This window comes from Rhinolophus hipposideros (genome assembly GCF_964194185.1).
Source record: "Rhinolophus hipposideros genome assembly, chromosome: 1".
Taxonomy (NCBI): domain Eukaryota; kingdom Metazoa; phylum Chordata; class Mammalia; order Chiroptera; family Rhinolophidae; genus Rhinolophus; species Rhinolophus hipposideros.
The window spans coordinates 20,141,035-20,154,998 of record NC_138047.1 but is presented as its reverse complement, the minus strand read 5'-3'; the positions used below and the strand labels follow the sequence as shown (position 1 = coordinate 20,154,998).

The 13,964-nt window shown below is 35.9% G+C and overlaps 1 protein-coding gene across 3 annotated transcripts in view; it reads right to left on the bottom strand.

Moving 5' to 3' along the window:
* Window positions 1-13,964, bottom strand: part of LOC308503148 (ubiquitin carboxyl-terminal hydrolase MINDY-3-like) — an 82,504-nt gene that overhangs the window by 37,202 nt on the left and 31,338 nt on the right. For all 3 annotated transcript variants that reach the window (XM_081062200.1, XM_081062201.1, XM_081062202.1), the window contains 2 exons: window positions 12,246-12,316; window positions 7,365-7,445 (listed from right to left, as the gene is read on the bottom strand). In XM_081062200.1, the coding sequence (XP_080918326.1) occupies window positions 7,365-7,445; window positions 12,246-12,316 (152 nt within the window). The remainder of the gene's footprint in view (window positions 1-7,364; window positions 7,446-12,245; window positions 12,317-13,964) is intronic.

Below are 13,964 nucleotides of genomic sequence, written 5' to 3'. Positions count from 1 at the left end.
GATACCGAGAACATTTTAATGGTTGCCAGATGTGAGGGGTTGTCAGGGGGACAGAGTAAAAAAGGGGAAGAGATTAAGAAGTACACATTTGTAGTTACTAAATAGTCATGGGACCTATAGCATAAGGAATACAGTCAATAATATTGTAATAAGTATGCATGGTGTCAGGTGGGTACTAAACTTATTGGGGTGATCACTTCATGGAGTTTTATAAATGTCTAATTTATATGTTTAACCTGAAACTAATACAATATTGCATGTCAACTGTAATTGAAAAATAAAATATTAAAGTCATAAGTTTATGGTTTACGCTATAAAAACAAGTACTTTAGCTTCTTAAATTCATTTCCTTTCTGTAGTTGATAAGGCATAAAATCTAAACATAGGCACAAACTCTAAAACTGATGCTAAATGGACTGGATAACTAAACTACATTAATATATAGGAAAATTCTATTACAAATATCCAACTGTGCATTTAATTGTATTCCAAGTCACATGACTTTTACCCAGTAATTAAAGATACACAGAGGTGAATTTTCTTTATAACAAATAAAGTCTCTAACCCTAAAGCATCATTTTACTTTTTCCCCTTGAAGTTGTGCTTATTTTTCTGAAAATGTATTAATGGTAAAGTAGAACTCACTGTCCAATTTTAAAACACCTAATATCTAACACTTACTTGCAGTAGTCTTCCTAATATTACAGCAAACAGCAATACACAAAAGGAGCTTGCTTTGTAGAAAGAATTGTTATCTAGACTCCCAGTAACAGACACCACTGTTAAGAACAGTCAGCTCATGGAGGAACAGTAAAATGTTTTGTTTCTCCTTCACATTCAATTCAGTTTCTTTATATATTTTGCATTTAAATAGTAATGTGATTTCATGTGCTCTTACCTGAAAGCAAAACTGCTTTATCATAGGAAAGGTCAAAGGTGACACTCGCACAAAGAGTCCTTTTATAACCATAAAAGAGAACAAAAAGGGATGTAAAACTCATCTCCCCAACTTCAAAAGAAAGTTTGAAATGGATTAACAAGGAAATTAGTCATTGATCTTCTGAAACTATATGCTATAGGTAAGTTCCAACTATTTTCATATTAGATCAGCAGCTGTCACCCCACACTGAGATTCAAGTGTACAATAAAAACAAAAAAAAGCAAATCTATTTTGTCTACCACTTTATACATATAGTTCTATTAATATTAAAAGTATCATATTTTCAAATTTTAAGCCCTCATCTTGAATTGGCAGTGTAAATTAATTCCACAATTAGCTCCAATTCAAAAAAAAATTACAAAAGTGATCCAAATAATTCATTCTTAAAACCCAAATATAAAAAAGACAAAATAACCCAAAGGGTATTCAATTAAAAAAGATAAGTGTTTAAATATAGGTTCTAAATTCATTAAGCATCTACTGCTCAAAATCATTTCTTTTACCTATGCAGGAGGTTTGCAAGTTTTCAACTAATCTCATCAAAAGCACCATGGCACGATTTCTGAGGAAACGGCCCAGGCTCCCAGGGCATGCTCCCTTACGGTGTACAGAGCTGAACATTTCATTCCTCCAGAGCTCTGATGACCTGCTTGGAAAATTTTCCACCCTACTCAATAGAAATTAAGTTCCTATTTCCCTTTTCCCACATCCTCTTATTAAAGGTTTCTGTGGGACCCCTGCTTATGTATACTCTGAGTTCTTATTCCCAGCAGCAATCGTCTGTACTATTCCCCCTCAATATTAAGTACAAAACTCCCATTTACACAGGATAACTTGTACGTATTTCTTGTAACCGTATTCCCTAAGATACTTACGTCGAATAGTACAATATCAACTTACATGTTTCACAAACACAGATGTTTAGTAAGATAAAGAAGATCACTTTGTCTATGTCAAATAGAAAAGGAAGATGATTTATAAAACATGGCAGACAGTTAAATTTAAAAACTTAAAGGAGATAAAGTAGATGGTGTGAGATGACTGATCTGAAGTTTTACAACATGTTCATAAAATTTATTAAATTTATTTTTACCATTGATTTTCAAATAAAACTGATTGTGAAAAATCTCTTCTAATCCTACAAAATATGTGCAGTGATTCTCCATGGGTCAGGAGACTGATTCCAATAAAATTAAAATTTCTGGGCACTGGATGTCTCAAATATGAAGTAACAACTTTATGAAATAGTTTGACACTTACATTAAAATCATGAACTTACACCTCTTTAAAAAAATATTATAATTAGAGCCCTAAAAGTTTACTGTTCATCTCGAAAGGAAAAACCAAAACAGATGGGTAAGAATTTATTTCACCGAACAGAAACAATTTTCTTATCCATCCTCAAATTATGAACATAAATCTTAAATATGATGTGTAACAGTACTTATTTATAAATACTCATCAAACTTGTTTTCATTCATTAACCCAGAGAAAGAATCTACATGTATATGTGTGTTTACATTGATCAGGTCAAAGAACAAAAGTTAGTTCTGTTTTTGCCTCTATATAGGAATACTGCACACACAAACTGCTATTTCTTATGATCAAAGACAACTCAGCACTATTAAGCCCCTTCTCCCTCCTTATCAAGTACCAACGTGGTTGTATCACAATTTTTGGTGAGATAAAGCTTCAGTGTGTTCTGCAACTTATTTGTTCTACAGAAGTCTACTGAGTGCCAACACTGCCTGGAACTGTTCTAGGTGTTGGGAAACAGTAAGAGACAAAACAGACAAAACCCTGCTTCGTAGAGCTTACCTAGTGAGAGAGATAAACAACATATAAAATAAACCAGTAAAATACGTAGTATGTGTCTAGTCGCCAGAATATATTAAAAACTTACAATTCAATAACAAAAAGACAAATACCCAATTCAAACGTAGGCAAAGAAACCGAGAGATTTCTCCAAAGAAGCTATATTATGGCCAAAAGCACATTAAAAGCTGCTCAACATCATTAGTCATTAGTGAAATGCAAATCAGAACCACAAGGACCACTTACCATACACGAGGATGGTTACACTAATAGAACAATCATAATAATAATTTTGAAAAAAAAAATAACTGTTAGCAAAGATATGGAAAACCTGAAACCCTGTATATTGCTAAGAAAGTAAAATGGTATATGCCTGCTGTGGAATCAGATTGATGGTTCCCCAAAATTGGTGATGGAAGGAGAACTGACTCTGGGTGGTGAACACACAGCATGATATATATATAAATGACGTGTTATAGAATTGTACACTTGAAACCTACGTAACTTTACTAACCTTTGTCACCCCAATAAACTTTAATTGAAAAACAAAAAGTTAAACATAGAACTGCTCTATGACCCAGCAATTCCAGTTCTAGGCACAGACCCCAAAGAAGTGAAGACAGGGACTCAAGCAAATGCTTGTATTGGAAAGTTCACAGTAGCACCAGTACAACAGCCAAAGGTGAGAACAAACTCTGTTATGTGCACACAGTGGAGCGCCATCGGCCGTAAAGGGAACGGAGTACTGAGACAAGCTACACTGAAGAGGAACCTCAGAAACCTTATACTCAGGGAGAGAATCCAGACACAGAGACCACAGATTTTACGATTCCATGGATATGAAATATCCAGTATGGGTAAATTCAGAGAGATTAAAAGCAAATTGATGGTTGCTGGGGCTCCAGAGAGGAGGGATGGAGAGTAACTGCTTAATGGATATGGGTTTTATTTTAGGATGAGGAAGGCGTGTTGGAACTAGACACTGGTGCCAGTTGTACAACACTGTGAATGTACTAAATTCCACGGAACTGTTCACTTGAAAATGGTTACTTTTGTTATGTGAATTTTACCACGATTAAAAAACACAGGCGTTAGAGAGATAGAGAAAGAGAGAGACAGAGAGAGAGAGAGAGAGAGAGAGAGAGAGGATGTTAATGAAAACAAGGAAGAGAAAGGGGCTGGTGGCTGGGAGAAGACCTCCCTAAGAAGGTGACATTAGAACACTGACCCGAAGGAAGAAGGAATCATTTATACAGATCCCTGAGGTAGGATCATTTTAAGCAAAGGGACAGCAGGTGCAAAGGGGTTGCCTCATTTTTGAGGCAGGAGAAAGGCCCGTGTGGACAAGAAAGGGGAAGGGGAGTAGCAGGAAATGAAATTACAGAGGCAACAGGGAATCAGATGAGGTGAGGGAGGGCCTTGGAGATTATTCCAAAGACTTTGGCTTTTACTCTTAGTGAAGGGGAACCAGTATCAGGTTACGAGCAGAAGAGTGACATGAAGTGATGGCTCACTTTAGTTGCTGACATGAGAAGATACTACAGCCCCACGAAGGGCAACGGCATGGTCATCAGTTAGGAAGCTACTGTAACAATCTAGGAGAGATTTCTTCAATTTGTCTTCCAATTCTTTCAGTTTCTCTTTTGCCCCTTGTAGCCTCCACAGTTTCATGGTTTAACTTCTCTTACTGTTCTTGTTTAAATTCTTTTGATCCTACCGTGTCTCCATTCTTTTGAGTTCCTTCTCCCCTGTTTGTTCTGACTTGTTTTTCACGTAAGCATTCCTCAAATGTCCGGTGATCCTTGCTGGTCTAATGTTTGAGAAACTAAAAAGCACTATTTTTGTGGGCAAGACCTGTAAACCTCACAGTGAGATTATTTGGTTGGGCTGTTCCCAAACTGTAGTATCTCACTTTTTCCTCTTGACCTGGTCAGTTTGCCCAAAGAGAAATAAGTCATGGGTACATTCTGCAACAGCAAAGCTACTGAGCTCTTTCTGAGCTCTAAAATCTAACCAGTAAAAACACACATCTCATCAGACCTCGCTTTTAACTATCCAACCCAGTCCATCACCAAGTCCTTCCAGTTTAACTCAGGAATAAATCTCTCAAATTTATGTGCTTCTATCCATCGCTACCATAACTACCCTGGACCAAACTACATTCTTTGCTTACCTGCCACACCACAAAAGTCTTGTTTACCCATTCCCTAGGTTATCCTTCAACATCTCTGTTCTCCACAATTAGCCAGAGCGATCTTTTCAACATGCAAATTTAATCCTGTTGCCTTCCTTCTCATTTTCCACAAAACTACTCCCACCACCAATTTTTAAAAGTTAAGGAGCTGTCATTACTCTTAGAGTCGAGTCACATGGCCTACTTTGGCAGCCTCATCTTACACTGGGCCCCTGGAATTCTTAGTGCCCAGGTCTTCTGTCTGTTTGTTCACACCAAGTCCTTCCCTCCACTGCTCTTTGTTTGCTCTATTTCCCATGTGGGGAACATTTTCTCCCTCTTCCCACAGTTTAATCTGATGTTTCAGTGCTCATTTTAGACACCTGTTCTTCGAGGAAACATTCCTAATCTTTCCAAACTAGAACACATTCTTATAGCTTTATAGACTTGGTCTCTGTCAGCAATCATCACAGTTGTAATTATTTACATGTGATTCTTTGATGAAAGCCTCCCCCGTTAGAATGTACACCTCTCTAAATATAGGAGCCTTGTCTATTTTACTCACCACTGTGTTCATAGCCCCTGGCCTAATGTCAGGTACATACTACTATATACCCAGTTAAATATTTGACAAATGAGTATTTACACGCATGAAGACACCTGTAAGAAACTATTGTTCCCTGCAGTGTATAAGTCACATGACAAATTCTTTCCAAAGGGATTTTACAATGTCAAATTACATGCTGCCTTGAAAACTATAACCTTAAAACATCCTTTTTTACTTAATCAGTACAAAGAACTATGCACAGGAAATACATATCCAGACAAACAAACGTAACAGTTTTATAGGAAAAGACATTTACATTAAGCTGCTGGAGAAAAAAAATGTCATTTGTTTCAGGCCATGGAACATACAGTAAACAAACCCACTAAGAATGAATAAACCAAAACTCAAAAACAAACAAATAAACTCACAGCCAAAATTACTTGCTATAATCTAGAAATATCAAACAAAGAATAAGCACATAATAGCTTTTGTCATAATGTAAAAAAACAGCATGATTTATAGTATTTTCTATTTGGCAAAGACTACACAAAACTACTGTATTTAAAAAAATTAAAACTGGACCTAATGAATGTTATCATGTATCATCAATCACATTTACCATTTATGTGTGATCTTCTGGCTTTATATTACTTTATTTCAAAAAGGAAAAGTTTTAGCCCTGACAAGGCTCCCTGCTGACCATGGGACATACCAAAAGTGGTGTGGGAAGTAGGAAATATGCATTATGTGCAAAGGAACAATGGACCAAGTTCTATGAGAACAACATAGAATACCAGGACAGGTAGATAACAAGTGCATATGTCATGGAAGGTGCGTATCATTCACTCCCATCACTATCGACATACCTAACATTTAGATGCGTGGATAGAAAATGTCTGTATATTTACAGAGGTCAATTGAAACTGTTCCTTAAATGCCTACAGAATAACGAAAACGACAATGATGATGATGATGACAAGAGCTAAGATTTACTGGGCATTTAACTTGTAATAGTATTGCTAAATATTTTACATTTAAGCCTGACAGGTCTAAGAGCTAGGTACTATGATTAATCCCCATTTTAAAGATGTAGGAAAAGCAGCTGAGTGATGGTAGAAGTGGGAAGGCTGGGATTCAAACAAAGGCTGCCTGACTCCAAATTGCACTCAATCGCAGGAAAAAAATAATTAGATATATATCATTTATACATAACATATAAAAATTACATATAAATAAATTTAAATACATATATAAATATATATATCTTTAAAGGCTGTGATTTAGAAAAGGTTTTGTCAGAATTTTAAAATAAACATATTCAAATGCACTTATTTCAATGTTGTAACCATGTATACTCGTATGTTCAAACTGTAAGAAATAGTCCATCTTAAAAGAGCACTTGATTTCAATACCATTAATCTATTAACAGATTTTAAAATATTTTCCTAGATGTAAATAAAATTATTTTGTATCATGTAGTTGAGATTTTATCTTCTCTACAAAAGCGCAATCCAAAACTTTTAAATTCAATGATTTTTATCATAATACAAGTGATTTTGAGAAAAAAAACAACAAAAACAAAAGTCAATGCTCTAAAGTCAAAAAAGGTAAAGAAATCAGAACTACAGATTGTATTGAAATGATTCCACAACTAGAGCAGTACAACACTATGTTTAGTATTAATAGTTTAGGATTTGGAACAATTCACTTGTTAGTGGGAATACACTGACGTTTGCAGGATTTGGAACAATTCACTTGTTAGTGGGAATACACTGACGTTTGCATAAAGGTCTGAACTGAACGTGGACTTACATTACTTGACTGCCTAGTGTCCTACTAAAAAAGAGAAAACAAAGGGAAAAAAGGAAGAAAGCTTGCTACAAGCATACCTTTGCAAAAAATACGGTGAGGTGAGTTTCACTGCCAACAATCCAAATAGGGAATTTTGGAGATTTCAAGTAAGAACCAACCTAGAACAAATGTAGCAAAATCAATACATGAAAATTTTATACTGCCTGTTAGATATATGAAACATAACTAAAGGGCCCAATTCATATTTAAATAGAACAAAGTATTGTGCCAGAAAGCCCCACCCAGAAAGGTTAAATACTGACTGTAAAAACGAATGTAATGAAGACTATCAGGGCTAAGCTTATGTTGCATCATTACATTAGAACAATAACAATACAGATTTAACACATCGAGAAATAAGTAGTTTAGCCCTGGGAATCACTCTCAGGTTTCACTTAAGTTCCTAGATAGAATGGCCACTTCTGGAATTTCAGCTCGGTAACTCAAAAACCTTAAAACTATAAACCTGATAATAATTACTTATCAGGAAAATACTTATAAATGAACAAAGGAGTAGGTTTCTGAATAAATAAGTAAAGGGAAAAGGCTTAAGAACATCCTGTCTTCAAAGAACCTAGGGCAACATAATAATCTCTTTTGACTCTTCATGGTAAGAGGTAAATTCAAAGTTTTACAATTTATGAAGTTACTTTAAAATGTACAGAAAGTTACACTTATTACCTGCTTTCATAGTTATAAATTTAATCTTTAAAAACTATAATGTCAAAAATTTGAAAGTATCATTTTTGTGTGTGTGTGACAGAAAAAGCAAGCTAAAAAATCAAATAAAACTCTGGTGAAACCCAATCATGTTCACATCAATCAATTCCACACTCTTATGAAGACAACGACTTTAAAACAACTAACCTTACCAATGAAATTTGCCACATTTTCTTTTCTCCCATAAACTGCCTAGAATTGGGAAATTCCAAGTCGCCACTTGCAGCAGTCAGGGCCAACTAGCCTTCCCTAAGCAGCCAGCAGCCCTGATATGATGCCCCCATTTCAACCACCATCGGGGCCGTTAGAATTTATTCTTATCACTAGAAGGGAAGTGGGAAACAGTGTTCTTTTGTATTTATGGATAGAAAAATCAGTATCTTTGTCTTATGATGTGACGGATGAATGACATTGGATGTGCTAATGGTAATGGCCAACCAGCAGAGTAAGGAGGATGGTTTGGAGGCAACAGAGAACAACAGCAAAAGGACAAAGAAAAAGGAAAAGCTCTCATCACAGGTTCAGAGCAGAAGGGATGTTAGAGGTGTGCAGGGCAAGTCCTTCAATTTTGCATGAGAAGACTGAGAAACACTTGAAATCAGTGCCTTGTCAGAATACAAAAAGCTAACTAGCAGTATAAGCTGGAATTAAAACGCAGCTTTTCAGACTCGCAGTGTGGTGGCTTTCCATTACATCATGCTGCCTCTTCTGGTGAAAAGTTTTAGATGTTGTTTGATTTCTTTTTGGATAAAGTGTGTGTTTGTGTGTGTACTTAATAGAGATAGAAGTAAAAAAAGTGGATGAGATCATATACAGTAGGATCAAAGGGTAAATAAATGCTGAACTCGCAAAGTGTTTTATAATAATAAAAATAAATCAAGAGTGCATAAATACTGCAACCACTGCGGGAAACAGTTTGACAGTTACTTAAAAGTTAAGCATCTAACTGCCATATGACCAAGCAATTTCACTCCTGGGTGGATACCCAAGAGAAATGAAAAAATGCTCACCCAAAACTGATACGTGATTGTTCAGAGCAGTATTCTCCATAATGGCCCCAAAGGGAAACAACCCAAACATCCATCAACTGACAAACGGATAAACAAAACTGAAGTATCATACAACAGAATTGTCACTAAAAAAATGAGGCACTAATTAATACATGTTAAAATACAAATGAACACTGAAGACATACTAAGAAAAAGAAGTCAGACACGAAAGGGCTCACACCGTATGATCCATTTAGATGAAATATCCAGAACAGGCAATACCACAGAGACAGGAAGTTGCCAGAGGCTGGGGAGTAGTGGGTAAGTGACTGCTTGATGGGTTTGAGGGAGCTTTTTGGGGTGATGAAAACATTCTGAAATAGTTAGCAGTGATGCTGCACAGCCTTGTGAATATACCAAAAAAAACCACTGAATTGTATACTTTCAACTAGTGAATTTTATGGCATATGGGTTATAGATCTATTTTTAAAAGGGGCCTAGTCAACAGCACTCAAGAGTCACCTTCTTGGTTACGCACACGTGCGTACAAATATATATATACATGTACATATATATATATATATATATATATAGAGAGAGAGAGAGAGAGAGAGAGAGAGAGAGAGAGATGGGCGAGGAAGGAGAGAGGAAAATATTGTTTATTTGTATTAATGTACACATGGTCAAAATGATATGAAAACGTTCATTTCATTTCTAAAGGGCACTTTGTTACACTATCAAACAGAGAAATGCTCACATTCACAAAACTAATACAAACCCAAATATTTCCTCATGCCATTTCCTAAAAATCTATTAAAAAGTAAATGTATATAGATTTTCAGAAGGATCCTACAGTAAATACAGATGGACAGCACAGTGCAATAAAGTTCTTTAAAAAAAAAAAAAGCTCTCAATTCAGTTTGGATGCCTTGTCTAGAGGCTGGTCAGTTCCCCTAAAAGACTGCCAAGTCCTGACCCCAGCTACTTTCCTTATAGGTCTCCACACTCCAGGCCACTATGGACCATCCTTATCATCCTGGGCCAGGTATCAGACAAGGAGGGAAAGCCCCGCAGCACCCCCCTCCAGCTCACCAAAACAACTCAAATTAGCAAATCTACAGGGAACTCTGGAAACCTAACTACATCCCAATTCGCATACATACACTGCCCCCAATGGTTACAGCTTGCTGTTGCCCTGTCCCAGGTATAATATATAATAAGCCCTTGTGTGGCCCTGTCTGGTGGCCCTCTCTGGTTTGGTGCTATAAGTAACTAAGAGTTCTGCCTTTAATCTATCCAAATATCAGTGTGTTGTGTCCTGTCACTAAAAGAATCTTTAAATCTTATAAAACACCAAAGTTACTGCTAGAATATTAGAGCAATATGGTCACAGGAGAATATACAGCAACTGTTTACTTCCCACTACGACCCTGGGAGGGAAACAGACATTTCACCTCACGGTTAAAGAAAAGCAAAAGCACACATTTAGAAAAGCTTATAATTATGGTGAATCTGCCACTCATTCACTCAACAAATATTTATTGAGCACCTAATATGTACCCAGAGAAACAATATGCCTGCCTTTAAAGAGTCTATATTTCATTAGGGGTGACAACAAAAAACAAATTCAAGATTGAGTAAACCAAAATACCATTACAGAGTGATTATTCCTATGAAATAATGTTGAAAAGGGTCACTGAGGAGATGGTCAAGAAAAGGATGTTTGAGGCACCATTTGAAGTAGGACCTGAGGGGGAAAGTGGAGTATTCCAGGCAGAGACGATAGCAAGTGTGAAGGCTTATGAGGTGGGAAAGAATTTGGCATGTTGAAGAAATGGACAGCAGACCAGCATGGCTGCAAGCATAGCAATGCAGAGAGAAATGCAACTCTGAAAGGATAGGAAGCACCCGCTAATTAGGGCCTTAGTGGCCACGCGGGAAAAGTTTCGAGTGTTAATGTATCACCTCCATACCCTATCTTCCTGCAACATACACAGAACATTTTTTAAAAAATAGCTTTCTTGAAATATCGTTTACAAATAAAAAATTGTATATATTTACGGTGTACAATTTGATGTTTTGATACACGTGTACACTGTGTAAAGACCATCACAATCAAGCAAATTAATGTATCCATTACCTCTACATAGTGACCACTTTTTTGCATGTGTGCACACACACTTTTAGGATACATGAGAGTGTGTGAGTGTGTGTGTGTGTGTGTGTGTGTGTGTAGAAGAGGATGTAGCTTGACTCTTTGGTTGCCAGGCTGCCTCAGAATATCTTTGGATTGTATAATTAAAGTTACTGAAAGAAAAGTGGGGCTACTATTTAACATTATGACCACTACTAATGAATAAGGGCAGGATGAAACCTATTTGATTATCATACCCATATCAACTCATCCAAGTGTTGTCATAAAAGAGGAATGCTGGTTAAAAAATAACAATATGGAAGGAAGGAAGGAGGCAAGATACTGCTATTGTTACTAAAAATAATCACCATCACCCAGAACCACTGCCATGGAACCACCATTCTAAAAGGGAAGAGAAAATTAGGTCTTCTTTCTTTCTTTCTTTCTCCAAAATGAGGACAACTTAAGTGCAAATTATTGATGATTGAAAAGCCATTTGAAAGTATTTGGAATATCCAATAGTCATTTCAGATTGTGTAGGAAAACAATGAAATACATACAATTAATGCAAGTTTCATGGCAGTTCTTAATCTTAGCCCATGTACTGAAGAGCTTAATGCTGTAAAATGCTTAATTTTTGTAAGTGTGAAATCATTTTTCAGATGGACAAGTTAGAATTTCAGGCATTTAGCAGATTCTTTTTCTTTGCCTGATAAAGTGTTACCAGTTGTTTCAGTGACACATACTGTTAGTTGGTAAGGAAGAAACAGTACATTCTTTTCCACAGTTTACCAAAAAAATAGAAATATTTTCAATAATAGATGTCTCCATTTTTATAAATTATTTTATACTGGGTTCTGCCCCCCCACCCTCAAAAAGGAACAAACGTCAAAAATAGGCAACTAAGCATGATAGGGCAGCTTAATAAGGCTTACTAAGGAAGGAAGAACAGGAAGGATCTGAACAGAGTATATAATAGTAATAAGTTAAAATATGTGGTCATAGGAGAAAAACACTATCCACAGCAGTGGACGTGTGAATAAAAACCATTCAAAGGACCCTAAAAATTAACTTACCTTACAGTATCTTAAAGCTTCCATTAACGTTAAGAATCCTACAGCTGCTTGTTCATGTATACCCAGAAGTTCTGCAAAAAAAAGTTAGCACTGCATTAGCGTGCAGAAATCTAAAAAGTACTTCTATGTAAATACATATGTAGACATATATATTCTACACCAAAACTTTTACTTTTACCTACAAACTTTAAAACCTAGCCCATGTTTATTTTTATTGTTTTTAAAGAGAGTCATCATCTCAGAAGCCCATATTTAAGAGTTCAAATCAAGTCGGCATTACAGTAGTAGTCATTACAAAATACCATCACATCGGGTTTGTGGTGGGTAATGGGATCCGTTAGATGTACATTACGTGTATTTATGAAACTTTATAATCACTGTTAACTTTTTGGATGGAGGCATCTTTTTTCTCCCTGAAACCAAGGAATTATTGGTAAAATAAAAGAAAAAGATAATCATATCCATGTGAAATGACTAACCTGAATCGAGTTTGATTTAGAAAAGCAAATAGATATGCTAATCAAAATCTGTACAATTTATCATCCGGTAGCAGGGAACCTACTTGCACAATACTTAAAACATGGACAAGTGATACCATCCCTCTCTCCTACAAATAAACCTAGGCAGTGTGCTTAAGACTGGAGAAATAAAGATGACCAGATCATGGTATCATCGTATAAATGTTTATAATAGTTTATCAAGGTAGGCAGATGAAAAAACGTGTGCTCTCTCTGTTTACACACACACACACACACACACACACAGTATCTTACAGTGATACAAGAGCATCTGATGACCGCATTAGGGAAGGTGTATAGAAGTGCTAACATTTGAGATGAATCTTTAAGATTACATAAAAATTTTCCAGATTTTCCAGACCAAGAAGAAGGTAGGAAGAAAACTGAAGCAGAGGAAACAGCTGAGATATAAAAAGAAAAATCAACGTATGTAAGGGGTGAAGCAATTGCCAAAGCTTCTGTAAAGGTTTCTAGCCTGGAGAATCTGATAAATGGTAGTTAACTTAGACAGTAAAGGGATTAAAAAAATTAAAACAAAGTCACTTTTCTTACTAATTTTTTTTATGTTTTGGAAAATAGTTATTTTTTATTAAAAATATTTATATTAACAAATATGGAGTGTATTGTTGTTTTAAAAAGAAAGAATTCAGGAGGAGTAGGTCCTGGAGTGGTATGAAGGGAGAACATGAGTTTGGTTTTACACTAAGCTGGGCCTGAGGCACCTTTAGGATTCTCCCTAGAAGTGGATGTACCACTGGGAGAAAGGCTCGGGAACACAGGGAAGAAAGGCCAGGGTTGGATACAGAATGCTGGGAGTCACCAGCAGAGATGAGTTGCCGTCATGCATGTGGATTACAAAGAACAGACAAAGCATAGAGAATGAAAAGACAAGAGATTATTTCACAACAGAGTTTTAATTGGGATGATAATCAAGTCTTCAGTGACTACAGCTGTCAGCTAATGTATATTACATAGAACTATAATAATAATTTGAGTCCACACATATTTCTAAAAAGCATATTTTCTGGTTATAAATTACGTCTACTGTAAACATAATGTATATATAACTTTGCATCCTTTTTACCGGCTGGTCATCTTTTGTCCTTTTTTTCTCTTGAGGTATTATGGTTTTCTTATTTTGTTAATGTAATAATATCAACACTTAGTCATTAGTTGTACATATTTTATTATGTATCAGTAA